The 25,802-nt window shown below is 51.0% G+C and overlaps 1 protein-coding gene across 5 annotated transcripts; it reads right to left on the bottom strand.

Moving 5' to 3' along the window:
- Positions 1–2,253: 2,253 nt before the first annotated feature.
- VEGFA (vascular endothelial growth factor A) lies at positions 2,254–24,828 on the bottom strand. Of its 5 annotated transcripts, none has more exons than XM_045009061.1 (8): positions 23,847–24,828; positions 17,232–17,283; positions 11,741–11,937; positions 9,583–9,659; positions 9,057–9,089; positions 5,917–5,988; positions 4,660–4,791; positions 2,254–2,401 (listed from the first exon to the last, which is right to left on the bottom strand). In XM_045009061.1, the coding sequence occupies exons 1-8, from the start codon at positions 23,910–23,912 to the stop codon at positions 2,380–2,382; spliced, it is 651 nt and encodes a 216-aa protein (XP_044864996.1). In that variant the 5' UTR covers positions 23,913–24,828; the 3' UTR covers positions 2,254–2,379. The 5 variants fall into 5 exon arrangements, with proteins under 5 accessions (XP_044864996.1, XP_044864997.1, XP_044864999.1 ...); XM_045009062.1 differs by having other exon boundaries at positions 5,935–5,988; XM_045009064.1 differs by lacking the exon at positions 4,660–4,791.
- Positions 24,829–25,802: the final 974 nt, after the last annotated feature.

Below are 25,802 nucleotides of genomic sequence, written 5' to 3'. Positions count from 1 at the left end.
TATGTACTACGGAATATCTTGAAAAAATTCACTAGACACAATATGTATTGTTAATATCTTTTTCCCCGCAATTATTACAGATAAACAGTAGCACCAATAAATAAAATGATAACAAATATTAAAATTAAAAAAGGAGAAATTCAGGATGTAGAATTTTCTATTGTTCCTTTTTTTTTTTACATATATAAAAAAAATCGTAGCGTCTATTTAATCCGAATCACACATATACATAGACATATATATATATATATACACACACACAGCCAAATATATATATAGTATGTAGATGTATATCTAACCCTTGTCTCAATAGGAATGTGTAGGGGTGTCTGTTAGAGAAACTCAATTAAATAACTACCTAGAACATGCTACTGAGTCTGCCAACAATTGGGGAGATGGGTTGGGGCATAGAAGGGTTAAACTTATACACAATCAGTTAAAAAAAAAAAAGGAGGTATGGTTTATAAATAGTTGAAATTAAATATTAACAAGAAATACTGAAAAATCCCTACTCTTTAATTAAATTATGTTTAATTTCTAATTTAAAAATGGATATTAAATAAGTATATAAAACACTTTCTCTTCCCGCCTCGGAAGCTTCTGTCTTAAGCACGATGCAGCGCGAATATATACATGATGGATTCAGGCACACACCCGCGTGTTTTCCTCCTCCTGAAAGCCATCAGTTGGCTGGGGAATTCGTAGTGGTTAGTAGTCACTTGTGGTGAGTCTGTTTTTAGACTGTCTTGTCTTTTGGGACGCTTTCATTTGGTACATTATTAGGCGTTGAAAGTTCAATTGCAGGTGGTGGCTGGCAGCATTCTGACACAAACCAAGTATCCTTTTGATTATTGTTTTTTTAATCACAGAACTCGATTATATATATCCACATAGACATACAAACACTCATTGGTGTGCAGGGGTGTGTGTGTGTGTGTGTGTGTGTGTGTATGTGTGCATGTGCATACTGGCGCATATTACACATATAGAGAGAGATGGCCAAGATTTTCAAAAGAGACTAGTGATTTGAGGTGATGGGTACCCAACTTGAGCCTCCTTAAAGGGGCCTGGTGTTTTGAGACGAGGTGAATAATCAGGTCTCCTTAGGATATCTCATATGAAGCACTCAAAAAATAAATCACCGCAAATCACTAGGCACTTTTGAAAATCTTTGCTGTATAGATAGATATATATATAGGTACAGATAATTAGATATACAGACACACAAACACACACACCCCTACTGTGTATATACTTTTGATTAATATCCCTTTCCAGAAATGTTCCATCCGCATCTTGGACGCTCTTCAGTGGCAGCGCTGTGCATGAGGAGAGCAGACCGTGCTGTCTGGCTATGCACGGTTCCCCATTCTTGCTTCAGCGCCCTACGGGCCCATCTATCGTTTTGCAGCCACCAGGGTGAGAAATCGAGTTTCTTGTAATACCTCCTCAAGGGGAATGGTTCATGCGTCAGCTGCCCACCATCCTTAAGGCCAGGCTCTACCCTCGGCAGAGTTTCTACAGCAAGTCAAATCAACGCAATATGTACACTGACATCCCGTGTCCCAACAAGGCAGGTCGTGAGACGAATAGGGACAAAGGTTGGAGGGAAGGAGGGGGAAAAGAATCCTCAACCACGTAGTGGGCCCAGCGTGCCAATCCGCTTCCTTGACCTTTGACCCATAACACCCCAAGGCACCGCTCTTTGGAATCCCCTGCCCTCCTCTCTGGTTCCTCTCCTCCCCGGCACGGGGAAGAGAAGGTGGTTTGTGGAACAGCCCACGCAACAGAGAAACAGCGGCGTCCGCACAAGTCAGTCAGAGTTAAGAAGGCTACACCCAGCGCTTTCCAGTCTCAGCTTGTTTCTTATGCCCCAAGTAGCCCGCTTGTGTCCACAGCAGTCGAGTATATCCAGTGAAGACACCAATAACATTAGCAATGTTAAAAAAATTCAGTGTGTGTACATACACACACGCGCACGCACGCACACACACACACATACAGATGCGGTTAAAATATATACACATATATAGATGCATGTATGTATATATATTTATACCTACATATGCGTCTGTATGGGAATCCCATAAAATACACCCCTATAGTCTTCCTGGCTCTGTTATTTAGCAGCATGAAAAGAAAAAAAAAAAAAAAAAAGTTCAAAACCCAAAGGTGAATCCTGTGCGGCGGGTGCCTCGGGGAATGTTCCTTCCGGAGTCCATCGTCCGTACTGAAAGTGCTGTGCTCTACCGATCCTTCATTTTAGGGTTCATTTGGATTAGGGTTTTTGTTTTTTTCCTTTCTTTCTTTCTTTCTTTTTCCATCCAGGCGAGAAATCAAGCTCCAGAAACAGGGCTGTTCCCCCTTCTTCTCCGCTGCTCACCGTCTCGGCTTTTCACATCTGCTGGGGAGGAGAGGGAGGAAAGAGAGAAAAGCGGTTACATGTGTGTGGCAGGGAGGGCGCTGACAAGTTTAAGACTGCGCTGAGGCTCTGCGGGGACAAGCTGAAGGCACTGCAGGGACCCAGGTAGTGATTCTTTCCGTACTAGAAGAGGGAGAAAAATCACTGAGAATATCAACCCAGCCAAATCACATTCCCCTGGGTTCTTAGGTTGGGGGGTGAGTTAGGAACAGAATTACAGCTGAAAAGTGCCTTCTCCCTCCTCATCCTTCAAACCCACCCTGCTTCCCATCTGCCCCTTCTCACACTCACACACCAACTCATGCAGAGATACACACATACACCCCCACCCCAACTCCCAACTTCACCTGTGGTTCCCACTGTAAGCAGTGCAGCCAAAACGGTCTCATGCAGGCAAGAAGATGAAAGGAAAAGTGCGACTCATTCCACTAGCTGCTGCGAGCAGGGGTTAGTGCCAGAGAACAGCGGCAGCCACTTGTGGAAGCAGCAGGAGAAACAAGAGCTGGCCCTGCCCTGTAGGGACCAACTTCAGAAACTCCAGCGGGGAGAGAGGGAGGAACTTCAGCTTAACCAGCTTTAAATCCGGAAACTGCTAAATCACCGGCTCCCATGGCTCCATCCTGCACTCCCGGCCAATGCACTGGCTCTGGAAACCTCTAATCATGCCACTCACCCCACCACAGGGAGGGCTTGGCAAGAAAGACTAATAATCCCTCAAGCCAGGAAGGTGTTTTTTCCCCCCCACACTTGGGAATATTTCCCACCCTTGAATTCTGAGGGGATGATTTCCAGCTGCTCCTGGGACGGGGGAGGGACGTGGTGGGAGATAAAGGTCAAGGGCAGGGAGCTGTCTGGTCTCACTCTCTGTAACTCAAGAAAGGCTGGTTTGGCTCTGCCCACAACACCAATCACTCTCCCACTCAGGTTACACCTCCCTCCCACCAAAAAAATTTCCTCTGCGTTCACAAGCCCTGGCAGCACCAGAAGTCTGGGCTTCCCGGGGTTTGGCACAAAGCAGGATGGCACAAAGCTTTCGGGGTGTGAGCACCTCGCTCCCAGGGATGGCTGTAATACACAGCCGCTGATCAACCGCAAAACTACCACCAGGCAGGGGACGAGATGCCTCAGCTTCCAGCCGTTGGCCACACAGGACCCTCATTTTCATAGCCACTTGCCCTCTTCACCCCCAGCAGAAACAGCCTGACACCCTCTTACAGGAACCGAATCTTTGTGAATCAAGGATGGAGTTTATAGCCACAGGCTGGTCCTTAGCAGTTCCTTTTACCCATCTATACAGAGATTCTCTCACACACACCAGCAGGATCCTCAGCTGGAGTCAATCAGCATAGCTCCATTGAATTCAATGAGGCGACACTTATTTTCACCAGCTGAGGATCTGGCCCACGGTTTCTATGCAGGTCTGTCTCCAGCTATAGCTATGACTGATAGAGACGTAAGTAAGCTGAAGACACAGCATGGATGGCTGGACAAACCACACTGTCTCTCTGTAGTCCCATCACACATGCAGCAAGAAACAGTGACCCCGCCTTGTGTACACTATAGACAGACACACACATACCATGTCTCATGGCAAAGCCTCACGTACTCTCATCTCATTGTTAGGACATGTAGGGAGCTGTGTGCACACCACAGGCCAGAGTCCTCTCCCTGGCATTCAGGAGCATGAGGGCAAGGAGAACTGCCGGCTCTAGGGGTGCATGGGGGAGAGCTCGGGGAAAGGGAGGACTTCCTGGACTGTTTCCAGTCTCCCCACAGGGGTGTGAAAGAGTCACCCTCCAAACATACCAAGGGATACATTGTCTATGCAAAAGAGGGAGTGTAATCAAAGTGCGATAGAGAAGCCGTGTGCCTTTTCTAAACCAACCAATGGGCAGTATGTACACTGGGACGTATATGGGGTTACAGGCTCGTTCCCTGTTTAACACAGCAACACAAAATCCACCAGGGTGTCCTGCTAGTGGGTACGCTGGCCTCAAACGCCCCGTCTGTGGAAGCCTCCCATTCGATCCCTGCCAGCGCATTCAAAGCTCACAGCAGACGAACGGTAAACGCTGTCCCCTTCCCATTGCAAGGTGTCCCTCTGATCCCTGGCCCTTTAGTACAGAGGAAAGGAGCGACCACAGAGCATTGGTGCCAGAAGCCAGCAGGAAGCAAGCTCCCCCTCTCTCTCTTTCTTTCTCTTTGGGTGTTTCTCTTTCATCCTTCAGGACACAAACCTGCAAGTGCGCTCGTTTAACTCAAGCTGCCTCGACTTGCAACGTGAGTCTGTGAATTTGCAGGAACATTTACAGGTCTGGGGATCTTGTACAAACAAGTGCTTTCTCCTCTCTGAGCAAGGCTCACAGTGACTGCAAAAAGGCAAAAGGAAAGAAGTCTAAGCTACAGCGCTTCAGCAGGAAGAAAATACACATGCAACACTCTACACATCCAAGCAATCCCCTGCCCCCTCCCCGCTGCTCCCACACGGCCCCATTGGAGCGTTGCTGGCCGACGTTCTCGCACAGCAGCGCTCCGACAGGCCCGGAACCTAGTCGCGACAACACCCACTTGCGTTAGCGTAAAGAGACAGAAAACAGGCTCTAAGCACAGTATTCACCAATCCCGCATTGGGGCCAATCCACACGGGGGCAGGGAGGTGAGAGAACCTCTCTGACTGTGGCTGGGTTAGCAACGGGCCCCTGAAATGGCATGTCCAAGCTACAAAGAGGCCAGCAGCTAGTCGGTTAAACCCCCGTGGTCTCTCCTCCCCCGGAGAGGCAGGCAGGGCTTAACTGTGCAGTGAGGGCAGAGAAGACCCCTGCCCCTTGCTGCTACAGTTGAGTTTTGTCTTGTCCTTCCTTGGGCACTGGGGGATTTAATTCATTCTTTAAGCCCCCAGCCCACTCCAGACCTGCCACCTGAGAGACTATCAGGAGAAAGGGTGTGAATTTACAATGCAGAATTGTGTGAAGCAGAGTGAGTGAGAGAGAGAGAGAGAGAGAGAGAGAGAAGCCACCAAATCCAGCAGATGCAGAGAGCCCCCCTAAGTCACCCAGCCTTCCACTACTCTAGGCTTGTGTTTTCATCAGACACACACGCACATGCACACACGCATGCACAGCTGAGGCCAGTCTCCTGTCGCCCGCCTTGCAGCAGGGACTGGCGGAGGACGGAAGCCGAGATGGGAAGGGGGATTGCACAGGCGCATTATAAGGAGTGATTACAGCGCAACAAGCCCGCCCGGCCACCACATTCCTGTGCCCTCGGAAATGACTAAAGCCGCTCGTCAAGGAGAGGAGGTGCCAAGCAAGCAAAAGCCACCTGCCCTGAGCTGCGCTACCCCTGCCCAGTGCCAGAGCTGTGCCACCACCAGTGCTGACCCGCAGGGCTATGAGCCAACCAGTGATTCGGAGGGGATGGGGGAGATTTTGAGTGTGCTGCAAGCGGGCTGATTGGTTTGGGACAGAGTCTACGAGCACATGACACAAACGTACAAGCTGAGCGGTTTGTACCGGCTTTTCTTGCGCTTTCTCTTTTGCCCCTTCCCCTTTTCTCGCTTTGATTTTCTGGAAGAAAAACCAAAAAAAAAAAAAAAAACAGAAAGAGAGAGAGAGAGAGAGAGAGAGAGAGAGAACGGAAGAAAACCGAAAGGAAAAAAATACAGCCGTGTGTGTCCATTCGGGGGAGGAGGAAACACCCGGGGCAGGGCCGGAGAACCGGTCTCTGGGATGATGTGCTCATCACACCGTTCACACTGGCCTTCTCACGCTCCCCACCACAACCACGGGGCAGAGAGCCCTTCAGATCAAAGGCAGCCTGGACCAGTCCCAGCGACAGCATCCTATTGTCCTGCTGCTACCGCCTCAAGGGTAGGAGGGCTTTGCGCAGGTGGGGGGGGGGGGGCAGAGAGACTCAGCAAGTGTGGCCCAAGCTCTGGGAGGGCCAGCAGCAGAGCGCCCGTCACTGACTGACAAGAAGAAACCAGAACAGAGAGACTCCCCATCTCCTTGATAAACTAAAGCGCTGGGCCCAGACATATCCAGGTGTGCAGGACAAGCTGCAACACCAGTGCCGCCCCATGCATCACCAGTATCCCAAAGGGAACGTTGGTGCTGCAGAGAATCCCACCACGGGGACCAGCCGGGCCAGGGTTAATACGTGCTGGGACAGGGGGTGGAAGCTGCCCTCTGTGAGGGCGGGGTGTGTGGGTGTGTGTTAAATCTTTGCCACCGGAGCCTTGCTACTAAGGGGTAATGAGTTGAAAGCGTTTGGTCAAAGTTCTCCCAGGCCTTTGCCCCGCACCCACTGCCCTCGTGGCAGCCAGGGGCAGCTTGGCATAGGCAGTAGCCCGCTCACTTGTGGGGGGAGGACCCTGCAGCGCTAGGCACGTCGGCGCCCAACCTGTTTCCCTTTGCTGCAGCAGCTGCATGGGCAGATCGAGTGAGTGATTCCTGCAGGCAGGTGAGCAGCGGGGCAGGAGGAGTCAGAACCTGAGTGACTCACTCGCTTATCCTTGCTGCTCGCTGGCTCCTGACTGTCAGCCCATGGCTGGGAGCTCCAGGGCTCCCGCTCACTGCCAGCTTCCTACCTGCTCTGCATGAAGGAGGAAGAGGCCTGACCTAGTTCTGACACCTGGGAGGGGAAACAGACCCCTCTTTGCCAGCCAAGCAGTTTTCAAACCTCCCCCTCCCCCTTCCACCTGGCGCTGCCCGAGAGAGGAGCGGACGGAGCCAAGAGACTGACTCATTTTACACCTTCTTCTTCCAAATCCATCCATCGCTTCTGATTGGCAGGCGGGTCTGGGAGGAGCCGGCACTGATCCGGCTGCCAATGGCAGAGCAGGGGGACAGCCTGCTCTACCCCCTCCAGCTGCACTAGCACCAGCGCAAGGGACACATGCGACAGAGACAGCAGACAAAGTCCCAGGGTTTGTCAGTCGAGTGAGCCCTTGCACCAAAGCCCTCCTCCTCCCCAGCTCTGCCTCCTTCCTCCCTTCCCTGGCTCAGTCCACCTTGGCTGGGTGGAGAAGGGTGAGGAGAGGGGGCGGGAGGACCCTGAGGGTAACTGGCAGGGCGTTTCTTGGGCCCTGTTCAAGCCTGTTTGCTGGCACCGGCAACTGAGCGTTAATTTCCTTCCAAACTCTCTCCTAGCTGCGGGCAAAGAGAGCGTCCCAGGAACACAAGGAGAGCTATGGGGTGGGGGCGAAGGGATGGAAATGTCCTTTGGGGGAGATTTCCACGCCTTGCAGACTACAGAGAGACATTAAGGACAAATGTACTCGGGGATGGAGGTGGGGGGACGGAAACATCAGGCACAACAGAGACTTCAGTCCGACCCAAACCAAACTCTCGCTAGCGTGCAGGAATGGCACCGAGACGGGGAGGTGCTGCGGGTCAGGTTAGAGGAGAAGGAATGTTGCACAAACAGAGGGGAACAGGCCAGCTACTTCGCCCACCCCTCACGGCCCCAGCGCTCACACGGCCCCAGCTCTCTCACACTTTCAAAGTACAGAGTCACTCGGACTGAACCACCACTGCACATACTAGTCCAGAGAGAAGGAGCCTCCAGCCGAAGCCTGGGGGACGTTGGCCTGATGGAACCATGAGCCGAATTCCAGGGAAGACGGGAAGCAACTCTGGCTGCACAGCTGACCAGGAGGGTGTTCTCCCTCTCTCTCTCTTTCTGCCTCATCTCCCCATGCCCCAGCTCCATCACTTCCCTAGCTGGCACTGTGCATCCAAAGGGCAGAGCCGCTAGCCCAACCATGCACAGTCCAGCTCCCCCGCTCCCAGGGAGGGGTCACGCTTTCCTCTTTATGGCTTGATTTGTGCTGGGTGAGTGCAGGATCCTTCGTTCCTCCCTCTGTTATCGTCGCCGTGAGCAGATGGCGTCAGGGTAATTTTCGTGACCGTTTTTGGAAAGGTTCTACCCTGACCCCTTCTGTGTCACCCGAGCAAATCCACAAGTTTGACCGAGATTCTACCTCCGTCGGGAACATTCACACATGCCGCTAGGCGAGCTAAAGTGGCTCCTTTCCTTCTCCCACCCGCCTCTCACTGAGCAGTGTCCAGCCCCATACAGTGTTCGCCTTGCCTCCACCAGGCCTCGAGTGCAATCTCTTCCTGCTGCCAAGCACGGCTCTTGTTCAGAGAGGGAGGCCCTGCCAGGAACCAAAGCTGAGATGGATAGTCTGGCTGCTGAAAGAGTCTCTGCGAAAGCTGATGCGAAAGAAGCCAGCAAGCTCTCACCAAAACAGCAGGGAAAAAGAAAGGCAGCGATTGCCAGTGACCACAGCAACACTCAGGTGCTGCACCAGAATCCATTCCTGAATGGCACCTAACTCCATTCCAAGATTTCTCTGACACTCTATGTAATGTGCCAGGGAGCCACTGTCATGTGGGGTCAGGCAGGGAGCAGACTCCTGCAGTCCAGAATAAGAAGGAAGAACCCCCGGAACTGGATTTCTGTGCCTTTCTGGAATGGATTCAGGGTATAACCCCCTAACAGCACCACTAGCTTATTAAAGAAACAACACCTAGATCTGAGCATCTCCTGCTGTCAAAGGAGCAAAGAGGGGGAAATAAACCACCAGCCAACCACCAAAAGAAAAAGGAGGAAAAGGCTCGTCACTTACTTTTCTTGTTTAGCTTTGACGTCTTTCTTTGGTCTGCGGGGCAAGAGAAAACAAATGCTGGCTTAGAAGGGAGCCAGTGGCAGGCCCTTATTCTACTGTCCTCCCCTTCACCATCCCAGCCCCCCCTCCCCAAGGACAGCAGTCCCACCACTGCGCCCTGGGCACGTTGCACATAGGCCCCATCTATCCCGACTGGCTGAGCGACTTCCCTGGAGGGGCTTGTCCTCCTTTTGCAACCCGCTGGCAGCCGAGGGGCTCCACGGGACAAGGGCTATCATCGGCGCTCCCCCGAACTCTCCTCCAGCCCCCTGGCAGTCTCTAGAAAGGTGATGACGTCACCAGCGAAGGACCCTTTGCTCCCCAGCCCAGCTGCCCCTCTGTGAACCAGCTTGGAGCAGACCTGCAGCCTCAGGCCAGGGTCCCTAACCCCCACTGCCAGTAAAAGGGAAAGGCCAGCTCCCCGTGGGCGGGTGCATTCTGAGGGCAGCTGGCGCCCTGGAGATCCCCACCGTGGCTCCATCCTCACCTGCATTCACATTTACTGTGCTGTAAGAAGCTCATGTGCACTATGTGCTGACTCTGATGGGGTTTAATTCTCATTATCTGGAAGGAAAGACACAGAGAGAGTCACAATCATGGGCCAGTCGGGGCTGATCGGCATCTCTGCCAAGGAGCACAGACAAAAGAAACATTCCCAGCCCCCCCGTTGTCTCTCTGAGGAGGGCACCAGAGCTCCTAGCGGTGCTTCCAGGCGCATCCCCAAGGTCAGCGGAGCCCTTTGCACGCCTGGCAGGAAGCAGCACCAAGCTCAGCCTAGGGCTTTATTTTTTCAGATGTGAAGTGGAGCTGGTGCTGCTGAAAAGTGCAGAGTGACAGCCCTGGACGCTGGTACAGGAGCAAGAGCAGCTGTGCAAGCTTCCCCCATGCTGCCCTGTCCATAGACTTCCTCCCTAGTGATATTTCTAAAGGCCGACACTTGCTTCAACAGTACCAGACCCCTCTAAGACCGACAAGAAAACAGCTGATTTCACAGCAGCCACAAAACTGCCCTCAACTGGAGACGAACTTCAGTCCCTACCAACACGAGTGGCATTTAAACCAAGATTCCACAGCCCACTCCTGATCACCTGCCCCATCCTGGATTCAAACTAGTGCCTTCCCGGTGTAAGGCTCTGGGAGCAAACTCGTGATCCCCAAGTCGCCCACTCTGCCCAGGCTGCTCACACAGAATGAAAGCCACGCGCAGCAAGACACGTGAACCATTCAATGCTGCAGAGCTACGATTCCTGCACTCAGCACTAGAATCATCCCTGTAGGGACAGCTCTTCAGCTGGTGTCAATCAGTGCAGCTTCAGCAAAGTTACTTAAGCCACAGATCAGACCCTCTGTATTTATACTGCACTCATCACGGTGGTATCTGAACCCAGCTGGGATGCTGGCACTGGTGCTTCCAGCAGAGATCTGCTGATGTGTTCCTGCCCCCAATGCATGTGCGCATCAGTCCGCTACAGTGAGTCCAGTGTGAAGAGGCAGGAAGAAACATGCATCCCTATTTATAGCACCCTGCATAATGGGTCCCCAATCCTGACTGGAGCCTGAGCTGCTGCTGCAATATAAATACTGCAAGATTCTCAACACAAAAAGTGAAATTTGGCTCAGGTCATGAGTAAAAGGAGTGTGTTTAGTGTCAACATAGTCCCATGTGGTCTCTTGTCCATACCACAAAGCCACTGCAATATTTACAGTCTCTGCTTGAGGGGCCCAAAGCTGGAACGGGGGTGGGAGGAGGCTGCAGGTCAGGGGTGAGGAACTATGTATGGGGAGCCCAGGATTGGAATAGCAGGGGTAGTGCTGGTCAGGCTCAGGGGCATCAGCATTACTGTGGGGGTGAGAGGCGGGAATCTGGCCAGTGTGGAGGTACAGTGGCTGATCTATATGGAGAACGCTTTCACAGAGAGCCGCCTGGCCTTCGCCAGCCTCTGACTTTCCTGAGCACTGAATTCAGCAGTTTCAGAACAAAAGCGAGAAAGGCACAGAGACTTTTCCACTTGACACTGCAGCAGCTGCATTTCTTAGAGCCCCTTCCCACCCCTGCTGGGCCATTGGAGCTAATGGCCCAAATCCCCAGCTCTGCTGGTAAAGGCTGACCTGACATGCCCTCCAGGGGAGAGTTCAGAGAGGGCATCCTCTTTTACACTACGCTCAGCCGCCACAGGAGCAAGCGCTGCCTGATACAAGTGCCAGAGCAAGAGTTAATGTGGAACAAGGGGCTGGGAAGATTCCCTGCCTGGCCTCGGAGATAACACAGGGAAGTCATTAGAAGTGCTCCCTTTATAATGCAGCTTCTCTGTCTGTGGCTAGTGAGTTAACTCCACTGACCCAGAAAATGGATTCTCCCCTTACCCTTAAATGGAAGCAACTCATGTTAAATCCACTTGGTGCAGCCATTGGAGATCAGACCCCCGAAGCAATGTCTCATCACACCAGCCTATGGCTAGAAGTGAGACTTGACCACCCCCCTTTCCCCCCCCTAAGACTCCAGAGGAGGCCCATCTGCTTTCTCTGTAGAGGTCTCCCTCCTTCTCCTCCTTGGCTGCCTCAGAGCGAGCAAGTTACAGTGACAAAGGGGATGGCCGAGGGCAGGAGGCGTCATCCCCTCTGCTATCCCCATTCTCCAGCCTCACCTCCATGGTGACGTTGTGCACTTCCATGGGGACGCATTCTAGGCCCTCGTCACCGCAGCAGCCTGCACACCTCAGCAGGGGTACGCAGGACGGCTTGAAGATGTACTCCACCTCATCGGGGTACTCCTGGAAAATGTCCACCAGGGTCTCAATCGTCCTGCAGAAGCTGCGCTCGTAGACCTCCAGGAACCTGATAACTATGAGGCAGGAGGGAGGGAAGGAGAGAAAGAGAGGGAATGAATTAACAGCAGCTCAGCCTGGGAACACTCACACCTTCCCCTTAAAATGAGACAAGCAGTTGCAATTACCGATCCCTCTGCCCTTTCCTGGGGGCCCTGCTGCCCTGATCTGCCTCTGCAGTACAGAGTCCCTCATCTTCACCCCACCAAGCTGAGGGGGCCCCCATTGGTGCAAATTAACTTCCCAGGTATTCTGTTAACTCCTTAGGCAAAGGGGGGCTCTTCCTTGAATTAGCTGCTGCTTCTGAGTAGCAGAGGAAGGGTGGAACTGGGAAGATAACTGTCTAGGCTGATCTAAGTCACCTGGCCCCGATGCCTCCTCTACCTGCCTTCCTAACCCTGTTATCTGACACACTCCATCGGATGCCCTGCCACTAAATGCCTTAGCTCAGCCAAAAAGCACCTGATGCTGACACGGATGGTTTTGGGTGGGGGTGAGTCATTGGTAGGATTTATCTTTCACCCCATTCAAAGTGTCAAATTCTCATCCAATGGACACTGGGAATGCCATAATCTAAAGTGGGAAGTGACTCCCAAAAGGTCAGGACAGAGGGGACAGACTCCACCACTGCCAATCTTTGGGAACAGAAGCTCCCTTGGGGTGAAGGAGAATGGGTTTGAATCATTAAAAGTGCATTCCTAATCCTCCGTGCTGTCCCTCCCCCATTCTACCTTCCTGTTCACCCACCCAGAGCCTGCCTGTCAAATCCAGAGCATCCGTTCCAATATGCCACCTTCTGCAGCACTACACTGCCTGTTAACGACACTTGCCAGAGTATCAGTCCCTAATTCTCCAGAACCTCTCAGCCAGACCACGGTTTCTCAGCCCAGGAAATCCAGGGTCAGCGGAGTGGAGGAATCAAAGCCACCTCTCAGCATCCAGGGTAATAACTGGGCCACATACCAGAATGAGGCGGAGTGGGGTGCAGATCTGCCTTTACTTCCTCCCTTTTACTCTGAGTACCCAAGCGAACTAAATATCAGGTGCTGGGACCCTCTCTGATTTCACAAGTGTTTCCCAGTGCTCCCCTGTCTGGTGCCAAAGATTCATCTCACTGCTTGGTCAAGGGGTGGAGAGATTTAAAGAGGTGATAGATGAATACACAGACAAAGCCCTGTTCTGCGGATAGCAAATGCACGGCACCCTACAGTCCAGCATGCATTCTAGAGAGGAAGTTTCAAAGAGCAGAGGGAGAGCGTATGCATAGGGAGACAGTGGCTGGCCTGTGCTGTTCCACATTAGAATGATACGCCTGCACTGTATGCACACAGTCCTGTAATGGTGAGGTCGATTACCCCATGTGATAAGCACAAACTGCTTGCATCATGGAAAAAATGGTCTCTACTAAGTGTTTCTGGAGTGCCCTGAACCTGTGACAAACTAGCATAAAGGTTACTTTGCCACAAAAATGTAAAAGCTGCAGAGCTCTGAGCTCAGGGCCCACAATTAATTGTTGAAAGTTAATTCTAGGTCATGCAGAGCTGACAGTGTCACAGTACTGCTGGCAGTGGGTGCGAGGGGGAGGAGCATCTGTTTGGGAATTGAAAGTGTCAGACAGCACAAACGCTATTAAAAGGGAAAGTGGCTCAGGAAAGGGAAATGTGACCTGCAAGACAGGGACTAGTTGCTAGCATTCTTCCTCCAGAAGAGTCATTCCCCCTCTCCTCCGCAAGCCTGCCTCTCATCTCCTTCCCTGTCTTGTCTGTGTCACCTCCTTCTTCTTGTTCCCCTTCAAGGTGACCTTAACCTTAAAAAGAGACTACCTCTATTACAGTAGATTTAAACAATTTAGCCCCTAGGAAATTACACAGGCCCGGAGACAGCCATGGAGGCGCACTGCTGATTACTCACACCCTCCTAGTGTTAAGGATCTGGGAATTGTCGCAATACAAATAAGTCTGGGATAAAAATGCGGATGGATCCATGCAGGGATGGAATCGCTACATGTGCAAACCAAACACTACTGTGAGCGCTAGTCTAGTCATGACAGGCAGAAACTGAAACTGACTAGAAACTAAAGTGAAACTGACCAGCCTGCTTCCATTGTCCAAACTGAGTGTGTCAGAAGGGAAAACCAACTGCATAAATGGTGAAAAAATACATTTGGCTTTTAAAAATTCATTTTTATTTATTTTTTTGTATAACCAAAGGGGTTATTAGCAACATAAGGAAGGCGATTCCATTTCTAAGGCCAGATTTATGGGTGGATTCCAAATACACTGCTTTGCCAGAACAGCACCAAGCAGCTGAATCATGCCAGTGACTGTGGTCTATAGTTTGGTTTCAAAACTGCATGTGTAGTTTCCTTTGCAGAGTCTTTTGTTTCATTTGTACAGTCTCCAGTCCTTACACGTTCAGCAGTGCCCTGACCATAGTGCTGAGGATTCACGGTGCTGCCAAACCGAGAATGTCCCCATAGGAAATCTCCAGTAGAAGCCGCAGCCTTTACTTGCTGCTGTTTTTTGTGTTTGACTATGAAAGATTATTTTCAGGAGCATGTGTCAGCTTCTGAAGATGGGGAGGGGAATCTGTACCCAAATTTAAATCAAAATATCCTGCCCAAAAAGGGGCAGATCTCACCAGATGCATTGATTTATTTGAGTTTAAGGTGCTCAATATTTAGCAGGATCAAGCCCAAATTTGGAAAAGAGGGTGGTGCTCACAGAATGGGTTTCTGATTGGTTCACTGCTGTGCCCATCACTGGCTGAGCAGCTATATATACACATACTGTTCTTTTAAAAATAAAGAGCTGGTGGTTTCCTTTATTTATACCAGATAAATCTTTTCTCGTGGAGCAAACAAAGAGTGTTTGTCTGGCTTCTCTACAACGCCTGTGCCACAAAATCATGTGGAAGGATATCTGAGCAGCAGGGGGGCTAGGTCGACAATTACAAATAGTCCCCAAATTGGATCAGGTCCATCCCAAATGTAATCCTGGCTGAAGTGGGTGGGTCAGTGAAGAGGCCAAAGAAACAAAATGACCTTTCGTCCCAGGACCTTTACAAAGCATGAAGCTGTATGACTCCTCTTGTGGAGTAGCTGAGTATTATCACCCCATTTCACAGAGGGGGAAACAGAGGCACGGGGAGGGGAGCAAAGGGGAAGGAACGGGATCTGACTTCCCAAAGTCTTGGAGCAAATTAAAAGCAGAGCCAGGAAGATAACCCATGACTCCTGATTTCTAGTAACCTGAGCTAACCATAGACATATTTGCATCACAGAACCAGGAATAGAACCTATGCATCCTGATTCCTAGTCCCTCTGCTCCAATCAATAGACCAATCTCTCTTTCCTTCCCATCACCATTCTTGTGATGTGGAACCAGGAGTGGGTGGAAATTAAGAACCCTCCATTCAACTCCTCCTCTCACCAGTAAGATGGATGGGAGCACAAAGGGGGCACAGAGCAGGGTATTAGCTACTACTTGTTTCTACCACTAGCAGAGGGACTGGGTATCAAAATGAGCCTCATAGCGGGCTCAATCCTGCTTCCTCTGAAGTCAATAAGCCTTTCACTGTTCATGGGGCAGTCTGCCAGCAAACCAGAAATGGATGACAATGCAAAATGGACACCTTGTAACAAATCTAGCCTGCTGGAAATCTCTGGCAACACTCCTATGGCTTGTCATGCCAATAAAGTTATTGAAATTGAAACTGAGTGTGGCAGGGAGGGGTTCAGTCCCTAGGTGCACTGCTAGAGCCCCCTGCTGCCCTGCTGTGGGAATAACACCGAGGGTCACAACCTGCCAGGCCATGCCAATCAAGATGAGGATAAAGACAAGCTGGGGCTGGTCATTGCCAGCGTGACAGTGGCTTTCTCCAGCATGAAGGTGGAAAAGAACAGTAACCCTGTCTGAGTTGTGGCACAGAAGGTCACCTCACCCTACTGCTCCAAAATCCAAGTGCTGTAATCCCCAGTCTGAATCAAGAACTACAGAGAGAAAGCTGAGCCATTAAAATATACAGGCTCCCACAAGTCAGAAGTGGGCTACCAAGGCTTGCCATCTCATAGACTTTAAGGTCAGAAGGGATCATATAGCTCGGTGCCTACTGCGGTTCTAGTCTATACCCAGATTTATTCAGCCCTCCTTCCAAACACCTGATTTACTACCTATTATAGTCTTTGAGCAGCTAGAGTTATCTGAGATAGCAATGACTTGAGACGCACCAAGGTCTCACTTCCTTTTCATCTAGTATCCCCGTAGGTACTACACTGCCATCAATGAACTGAATGGAATCAACTGGGCTATGGTACCAACTAATACACTCTCCAGGCCTGCTACCTCAAACAGAGCAAAAGGGAATGTGTTTCAGGTCTGTCACTATATAGTGCAACCCTCTCCTCCTTCCAAGAGTTCTGGCTGAGAGTCTGGAAAATTAGCCCTGGCTGCTGCTTTTTTTTTTATTTTTTTTTTTATTTTTTTTTTTAAGATGAGCTATCTTACTGGCTCAGGAAGATCCAGGTGCTGATTGGTCCTTTGTCTGATGATCAGATCTTATCACTGAGCAGGGCATAGTGAGTGCGCATGGGAAAGAGGAGAGGGAGACAGGCAGCAAAAATGACAAACTCCTTCCTGTGACATTAGGGAACTACTCATAGCCACTCAGCTTCTGGTAAATTGGGGTTTTTTCCGGCATTCTGGGAAATGGGCAATGGGTTCATACGGATCTCTGCAATATGTTCCATTGGATTGAGCCTGTGCCCCCCAATCTCTCCAGAAAAGATGAAGGAAGAGAAAAGTCTGCTCTTCAGACAGGCCCATCTGTTTCACAAAATGGCTTTCCAAATTAAAGAGCAGCTCTGACTAATGTATTTGAGCATAAGCTTCCGTGGGCTACAGCCCACTTCTTCAGATGCACAGAATGGATTCTATGCATCCGAAGAAGGGGGCTGTAGCCCACGAAAGCTCATGCTGAAATAAATTTGTTAGTCTCTAAGGTGCCACAAGTACTCCTGTTCTTTTTGCGGATACAGACTAACACGGCAGCTACTCTGAAATCTGACTAATATGAAGCCACAAAAGGGTTAAATCTGGTGTCTCACATTTCAAGTCCTATCCCCACCCTCCACCCCCATGCACACTTTGCTCCTGCTTTCCAGAAGGTGGCAGTATTGGTCCTCAGGTTCTTCCCAGCAGCTTGGCTCAAGGTCTCCCCCAAAGCACCCCATTCCCCACCTCCCAGAGCTTCTGCTCTTCCTAATTGCTTGTAAGCCCTGTAGCTGTTGAGAAGAAAGAGGCAAGCCGCTTACCTTCATTGGGTTTCCTCTCCCCATCCCCCAGGGTCGGAGCGGCCTGCGACAACTGCAAAGATAATAGAAAATTAGTCAAAACACAAAGTCATTATCCTGTCCCCAAGGGCAGTTAGGGAGCTGAGCCGCTTCCCAGGATTCCACCCTAATGCTGCGGTAACAATGCCACTGGAAGCAACAGTGTTTCGGAGCATTATTGTAGCGTTCGGATGCATTCCAGCTCCTCTAGTTCCATCCCAACCCTCTTCTCCCCTTGGAAAATAAAGCCGCCACAAAGGAGCATGTCTGACTTCCCTATTACAGCCTTACAGGGAGAAGTGTTGCATGCGGGGAGAAGTTATTAGTAAAGGCTTTTGCTGGCTTTGAGGGGAAGTGTTCCCCCCCCCCCTCCCACCCCATGTGACTGCAAGACAAGCACAGAGAAACCTTTGTCTTCTCTTTCCTCCAGAGCAGGAGAAAATGAAATAAAAATAACACCTTCGGCCTGGGCTTAAAAAGGGGGGGGGGCAGAGACACAGCATCCAGGCAAAGGCAATTCACCCCAGTGTGTGTATGAGAGAGAGCCCCAGAGAGGGCACTTGGGAGGGAAGGGGAGGGGAGTGGGTGGGGATCTGGTTTAATGCAACATCACTTTAAAAAAGAACACAGAGAAATTAACTGCTCAAAGGCATTTCGAATTATTAAGGTCAAAAAACAGAGCGGGAATCTGGGCGGGGGAGAAAAACAACATTGGTGACCTTCTAACGCTGACATGACAAATACGCTAGGAGATTTGTCCACGTTCATGTTCCAAGGAAAGTTAGTGGAAGGTATTTCAAAAAGGGGCCTAGGTTACAAAGCAGGCTAGCAAGTGCAGATGGATTGGGTACTGCTTTTAAAGGGACAACAGCCCTATTTTTTCTACCTCCCCTCTCGCTCCTAAATTAGTCTCTGTTATAAAGGTAAATCATTTGAGCTGGCATTATGTGGCGGGGGGGGGGGAGGAGGGTGAGAAAAGTCTCATGGTTTGAAAGGTCATCTCTGCTCTTACCATGTTTGCCACTGAGTGGTGGCGATGGTTGGGCGTCGATATTTAGCTTTCTGTCAGAGGGATTAACTGTTACATCACTCCCTCACATAGTAACTGCCCCAAACTCCCCTTGCTCCCTCCCACTCCCCCAGCATGAAGGGCACTGCGCACCACAGCACAATGGGGCCACAGATCTGGGCCAGAGCCTCTGTGCTGCAGAACCAAGTCTAGGCCCCTCAGCTCCCTCTGTCACACTTTCCTAACCAAAAAAAAAAAAAAAACCCCTCCTGCTGCTTTTGTAGTGACAAGAGAGCTTCTGAGTAACTGACACAGGCATTAATGGAATTAACTAACCTGCCCCCAACCAGAGGGAGAGATGGAGAGAAAGCATTACAGTGTTTTATCAGAGAACTGTTTTAAATTTCAGGTGAGACCTTAAAAACCCAGCTCACACGGAGCAGACAGGAGCATTATAGCTCTGACTGCATTTTCCATAAGGCAGACTTCACCCTGCTGGCCTTGACCAAAAACACCCACTCACTCACTATTTGTGCAATGTGTTGCCATCTGCATGTCCTCCACCCCAGAGACAGCTGCATTTCAGTGGAGCTGCATTAAAGTGCTTTGGGATGAGTGGTGATATATAACGCAATATATTATTTATCACTGATTGTATTAGGCTTTTTTAAAAAATAATCACTGTCATCTCACAAATGGCCAGGTATGTGACTGGAGCCAGCCAGCCCAAGCCAGTGTGAGGCCTGCAAAATAGATCAGCTGGTATATGCTTCCACACAAACCCACACACAGCCTAGCACCACCAGTTTTAAGAGGAGCGAGGAGACGGAGCTTCCAAAGCATGAGAAGAAACCCCTCTCCCAATTATTCCCCAGGGCCAGTGTATAGTTCCCTCTAGCTAAGGTTCCCCTGATCTGCCTCCCAACACCACTGAAGCACATAAGCTCCTGGCCCTAGGTATAACATGCAAATCCAGACTTCAGTCACCCAGTTAAGGGCCTATTCCCCATGGGAAGAGAAGCTATCTTCCCTCACTTGGCATTAGGGCTGTGATATCAGCTTTAAAAGAGGACTCCCAGGAACATTTTCATTCCCGAAGGGTGAAGGTCACTGCAACAGCACAAACAAAATGGAGGAGGAAGAGGCTGCAGCAGCCCTCCAGAACCAGCCCATGCCTGAAGACCAAGGGCCAAAAGGGACAGAAAAGCATCAGCTGTGCCCTAGCGAAGGACAGAAATCACCAACCAGATCAGTCTGTTCAATCTACAAGGCCCAAAAGTACTGTTAGAGTAGGGCTTGGAGTCAGGCACAGCATGATCATTGCTTGCTACTGAAAACTGGCCTGGAGACACCTTTACAGCTTCACTGTGCCTACTCGCTTTCTGTGGCCGCTGGCCTCCCCTGCCACATGCCCCCCACGTCGCCGGCAGGTGTCAGGAAACAGGTGTAAGCAGCTCATTTTCACTCCTCACCTGCAACACAGCCCATACCTCGTTCTTCAGCAGAACCCACCGTCTCACAACCAGCACCTGGTGCAGCAGCTAAACCCATTCTAGGAAGTAACCAAACTCTAACCCGTGATTTTACTGCTATCAAGGTGTGTGAGTGCGTGTGCAAACTGCTAGCTAACAAAGTCTGCAAGCATGTTAAAAGTCATACAACAGTCTGGGAAGTCACCTGAACTGGATTGCTGTGCCTGCCTGCAATCAACCCCTCATGCCACTCCTGACTACCAGCTGGCCCGGAAAGAAGGTGATTTCACAGCAGCTTCTGGAATTATTAATAATACAAGGTCTCTCTAGAGGCCCTGCTCCACTAGCGTATTTCTCTCACGCCTTTTCCCTTTCCAATGACTGGTACCCATGGAGCCTGTCTGTTGAGGCAGCATTGCTTGGATGGAAGGGACCTTGCCTCACATTAGACCAGGCGGCAACTGACAAACAAAAACGGAAGAGCCCTTCAGGGGACAACAAGGCCCAGTGCCCTTCGGTGGGAGCCTGAAGGTCATGCTGCCTGGGCTCTCTCTCCTCTACTGGCATTTGGAACTACTCATCACTTCCGTAATATGATTGCTTTCCATGTTTTTCTATGGCATGGATGCGGTCCCCGAGCTAGTGGCAGATAAATTGCCTTGGGGTAGGAGCTATACAAGAAGAAGCTTCTTTTGTTCTCTTTGCTATTTGCAGGTTGTTGAGAATTTGTGGTCTGAAATCAGCTAAACACTCCCCAACACAGTCAGCTCCTGACTCACTCTGTCTGTATCTGCCCCTTCTCTGTCCCCTGTCTGCTTGACTGAGGGATCCAGTTCTAATGCGAAGCAAGTTATTCTCTTGAGGAAGAGAAAAGGTTAATCCAATTGTTCCCCCCACCACAACCCTTCTCTTCCTTCCCCTCCCCCTAATCTCTGCAGGCTCATTAAAAGAGCTTTGTAACTGTTTGGGGCTGGAACAAACAATCCAGCCACTTTGGGAGGGACTCTGGGACGGGAGTTAAGGCACTTTCAGTCTTAGGCGCTAGGAATTCTTCTCAGAGGTTTCTACGCAAGGAGGAGGCTTTACTGCAACCTTTCCCCATTGTACATGCAGAGAGAGGTCAGTAATCCTGCAAGCTGCCGGCAGACAGCCTGGGGACCTCTGAGACAGAGTAGAATGGGGCAAGAGAATCTAGGTTTGTCCAAGAATTAGAGATCCTCTGGGATGGTAGTGCGGAATCCCCCTTTTTGCTCCCAAGACCTGCTCCTGTTAGTCTGTTCTCAGAGCAAGAGCGAGAAGCAGCTTTGGGGAAGGTGACCCGCTGTGGCTTGTCTATGCAGCGTGGAAGGGGCTGGGGAAGTTAGTTCTCCTGGTGTTTCCAGTGTGGCCTGGCTCATAGACACACCAAAAGCAGGAGCCGGGTGGGTGTGAGATCATTAACAGTCTAGTCACAGGCTCTCTTTCCCTCCCTCCCTCCATGTCTGATCACTGCCGGATCCCTATGGCAATACAGCTGGTGTACCCAAGTCTCTTCACATTCCAGGGCAGGAAGGGAAGAGCTCGCCTCCCAGGATATTCTCACCCTGGGGTCACTCCTAGGAGGCTGCAGTTTAGAATCAAACCCATCAAACAAAGAAATGATGGGGCTGGCCTGTGCTTCCCTGCTTTCTAGGGAAAAGGGGTTGTGGGGAAGACAACTTATCCTCTCCCCAAACCCACCGGCCCCACCTGACCCTGAGAGGAGTGAGGACAGGGTGGCAGGGCCAGGACTGGCTAACATTTGGGGAGGGTGGTATTCTAACTGCATTCTCCCCCCACCCTAACCCTCATTACAAAGGATACTCCCCACAAATAGACCGGGACACCTGCAGCAGCACCGCCCATCCCAGGCCACCAACTCACAATTTCCCACTGTCCCAGCCTCCCAGCAAGTAGTGATAATAATAGTAACAGCCTCAACAATGAGTAATTATAACTCTGCCTTTACTAAAGCGGCATTGTAATACCAGCCCCACTCCTCTGCATTTATGAAAGCAGCATTGCATTACCTGTGTACCTTGCTTTTCCCATGAGCCTGGGCCAGGGCTTTATTTAATTCTCCCCAGCGTGCCTGGCTATGCAGATAAGTTTATTCAGCACCACTGCTTGATAAACAGTGCAGATAAAATATCATCATCAAAGCGCGAACCTTGGGTCCCAACACAAAGAGTCATGTTTTATGCCATGCTCATGGTCATCGCCATGCTGCCTACGTGAGATCTGTCTAGCCACCAGCATTTCTAATGTTCCCACCACCGTAGTATCTAGGCGACCAACATACAAATAAGGGCAGAACTCACATCTGTCTGCAGGAAGCTGGCGGTCTGTCTGTCTAGGCACTTATCTGGCCCCCATCTCTGTACTATCGGAGGAGCATCTCACAGTCTGTAATGCCTTAATCCTCACAACACTCTGTGAGGCAGGGATGCCTCTTCCCAGCCACTCTGTTATTCCTCCTTATTTGTTCCTACCTTTTCCCTCTGTCTCCTTCGTTCCTTGTCATTATCCTCCACTGGTGAGGAGAGACTTTTGCCAAAGGCTTTTTGCACTGTTTTCTGAAAACGGCCAGACTTGGGTTCTGTCTGATCTGCTGGTTTCAAAGTTTTTTGGTTTTTGGTTTTCTTTTTTCAAAACCACCTTAACGTGAGACTAGCCAAGGCCAGGCCAGTGATATCACCATAACTTAACACATGACACTCTCCAATAGGAGGGAAGCCTGGCTTTCTATCAAGTGCAGGCTAATATGCTGCTGTCACTAAGAAAGTGGCACTATAACAGGCTAGCAACAAAGCGTGTGATGCCTGCCAGACTTTAGTTACATCTGAAATGGCTTCTAATTGAGGAGTTACCTTCTAGTGCCCAGTGCTGAGCAAACAATGTGAACAGCAGGTTCATTTCCCAATTATATTTATTTTCACACTGGAGGGCCTGGCCCTCGGCGATGGCCTCCCCAAATTCCTGAAGATAAATGGCAGAAGAAAACTAACTTGTTCTTATCCCTCCAATTATACTATATGCCCACCTAGCCGATGTACACCACAGCCACCTGGACGCTCAGTCTAACCCGTTTAAAAACTCCTGGCAACACATCCCACTTGACTCCCTTAAAAAGGAGACAGGGGTTTGTACAGAGAGGTGTATTTTTTAAGGAGACCAAACCGATTTCCGATCCCTGGGAATGCCAGGGAGGCTAGGGAGAGAAGGGGGAAATCGGAGTTTTGAAATCTCAGCGGGGACATGTATTTTGCAAAGCAGTCTGGATGAAGTACAGAATCCATCCTGCCCCCTTTGATCTCTGTTTGTTTTTCCAGCGAGGTGTTCTCGGAGCGCCAGGCAGTAACATGCCCGAGAGCTCTAGCTAAAGACAAATGGGGCAAAACAGCCCTTTGCAATGTCAGGAGACAGAGGACGAGGCTCGCAGCCCAGGCACGGTGCTCCCAGAAGCTGATGCAAGAAGTCAGCGTGCCGCTTCCATGCCCGGGGAGCGATGACGGGGCCAAGCACGGGGATCATGCCCGCCTGTGGATTTCAAATAAGGCTCCCAACTTCTACGAAACTCCACAGGCAGCAGATCCGTCCCATTCCCAGGAGAAAGAGGAGAGTGGGCACGGACTGAGCAGCGAGTGGGAAACCGGGACTCCTCCAGGAACTCATGAAATCCCGGATCTCTCTCCCCGCCCCCCCAGTACAAGGGTGCCTGCTGGCCATTACACTCAAAGTGCATCTGTGTGTGTGTGTTCACTGTAGCTCACACACCTTTCTCGGTGTTTGTCTGAGGGCGTGCGGCGTCTGGGGCTACTTCTGCAGGGGACACGCGGCACCGCACACACAGTCGTGCCCTTGCACACGCACGCAGAGACAGCTGCATATGAGACTTCCATGCCCCTAGCCTGGGCGCGGGGCAGGCAAGGGGTGCTCGCTCTGGCACGGGCATCAAGGAGTTCCCAGCCTCGAGGCACGGTCGGTGGCAGTCGCAGGCCGGGGGGAGGGGGGAGACCACGCCGGGCAGGGGGAAGGCGCCCCCTACACACACACAGACACACACACACACACAAAGCTCCCCCCCTCCTCCCTTACCTTGGCGTTGTGGAGATAGAGCAGCGCCGCCAGCCCCCAGTGGATCCAAGTGAACAGAAAGTTCATGATTCCTGGAGCAGGTCGGGGGAGGGGGGTGGCTTGCTGAGCTTTTGCTGTCTCTCTCTGGCCGCCTGTCTCCTTCCCTTTCTCTCTACTCCTCCGTGCCCTCGTCCTCCCTCTCCTGGAGCCGCTCTCCTGGGCGATTTCTGCAAAGCTTGCGGCCGGGGGGAACTCTTCAGTCTCGGGTTTCACCCCTCCATGAGCCCGGCTCTCTAACCGCCAAAGGAACAGACACCCCCCTTTTTTTCCTCTCTCTCTCTCTCCCTCTCCCTTGTTCCCTGCACAAAGCTCAGCCTCCTCCGTCCGGCCCGGTTCCGATCCGACCCCCGGAGGGACAATCCACGCTCCAAACGGCACCGATTTGTAACAGATTTCCCCTCGGAGAGGTAAGAAAAGCCCACGCGCGCGCACACAAAAAAAGTTTGCCCGAAAGTTTCAATGCATTTTCCAGTCTTCGGGTTGGTTTCCTGCGGCTGCTCCCAAGCTGGAGTTTCCTTTCAGGGGAGGGGGGCTGATCCCCGCTTTGGATCCCTGGTTCTGTTCTCCTGCAACTAGGAGGGATCGGGGGTGGGGATTGGATCCCTTTCCTTCTTTCCACCGCTTTCAAAATCCAATCTGGCCGGGGAGTGGAGGGAAAATCCAAGCCGGTAAGAGTGGGGGCGGGGGAATAAATTAATGAGTGGGTAAAAATAATAATTAATAACAATAGCAAATCCCAGCGCACAGGGAGAGCTGCTCCTCCTAGTCTGCTCTGCTCCCTCCTGTGCTGATCTGGCTCGCTCGCTCTCCTTTCTTGGCGGAGAGTCTGGCTGCACTTTGCTGTCGCTCGCTTGTGAACGTCAGGCAAGAGCCACAGCCCAGTGCTCTCTTTCTCTCTCTACCTCGCTTCGCCCTCCCTCTGCAACTGCAACTGCACCGCTCAGCCAGCTCCGCTCCCTACTCAGACGAGCTTACTAAGCCCCGCCCAGCTCCACCCTCCTCCCCTCCCTCCTCTGGCGCCGGGGGGGGGGTCCAATTCGTACACCGCCTGCTCCTTCCGAAAGCTCTCCGCAGAGTCGTGTGGTTCTGGCAACCGCTTGCAGCCAGAGGATTTGGGGATCCTCTCCAGTGCCCCCAGCCTCTTTCATTCCCCCCCCACAAGTCACGATTGCGTCCCCCCTTTTGCAAGCCCCTGTGGGCACGTGTTCAAAAAATCAGAATTCACCTCGTGAACGAGGCTTGCTCCAAACCAAAGCAACATTATGGGGGTAAGGGGGGGAGCTGTGTCCTCGCCTGCTAATCCCCAAAGGGCCTCTGACCCCAACATTCTATGATCTCTTAGCACCTAGGAAAAGGAGCAGTCGCTCCTCCTATGTAGGTTTGACTTCCCTCCAGCCTGTGGGTGCACGCTGGTGTGCTATGGGGACCGTTCTGTCAGACAAACCTCAATCAGCTTCCTGGGGGTTAAAAATCTGTGCAGACAAAATGTGGACCCCGTACACATTCCCTAATCAAGATCCTTCACTCCTGCCACCCACAATATTTCATCCTTAGGAGAATATTGTTTTTGTCCCTTTCTTTTTCTTGCAATAGTTTGCATGTGTTAAAATAGAGAGAGAGAGAGATCTCCTGCCTCCTGGCAATCGGGTATATTGCATGTTCAACCTGGGCAAATTCCTTGAGTTCACCACAGAGTGCTGAAAGGGGAAGGGGGTGGAAATGGGGAAGGACATATTCTCTCATTAGAAAGCAGTTTATTTCCAGCATAGTGCCACTAGGCCTGGGATGATACAGAGAAGCATTGACTCTATAGAGGCACCTGCTGGTGGAGGAAAACACACACACAAAAATCATTTTATTTCCCTTCGTGGTTCTTCGATTCGCTCTTCTTTTTGGCTTATCTTGGAATTCCTTTTG

This window comes from Mauremys mutica, chromosome 3 (genome assembly GCF_020497125.1).
Source record: "Mauremys mutica isolate MM-2020 ecotype Southern chromosome 3, ASM2049712v1, whole genome shotgun sequence".
NCBI lineage: Eukaryota > Metazoa > Chordata > Testudines > Geoemydidae > Mauremys > Mauremys mutica.
The sequence above is the reverse complement of the archived record's forward strand: the minus strand, read 5'-3'. Positions and strand labels throughout refer to the sequence as shown.

Coding starts and splice junctions, on each gene's coding strand:
- VEGFA (XM_045009061.1), bottom strand. CDS start 23,912: ATGAACTTTCTGTTCACTTGGATCCACTGGGGGCTGGCGGCGCTGCTC. Junction 9,660..11,740: donor TGCACAACGTCACCATGGAG/GTGAGGCTGGAG, acceptor CTTTCCTTCCAG/ATAATGAGAATTAAACCCCA. Junction 5,989..9,056: donor GTCAAAGCTAAACAAGAAAA/GTAAGTGACGAG, acceptor TTTTTCTTCCAG/AAAATCAAAGCGAGAAAAGG.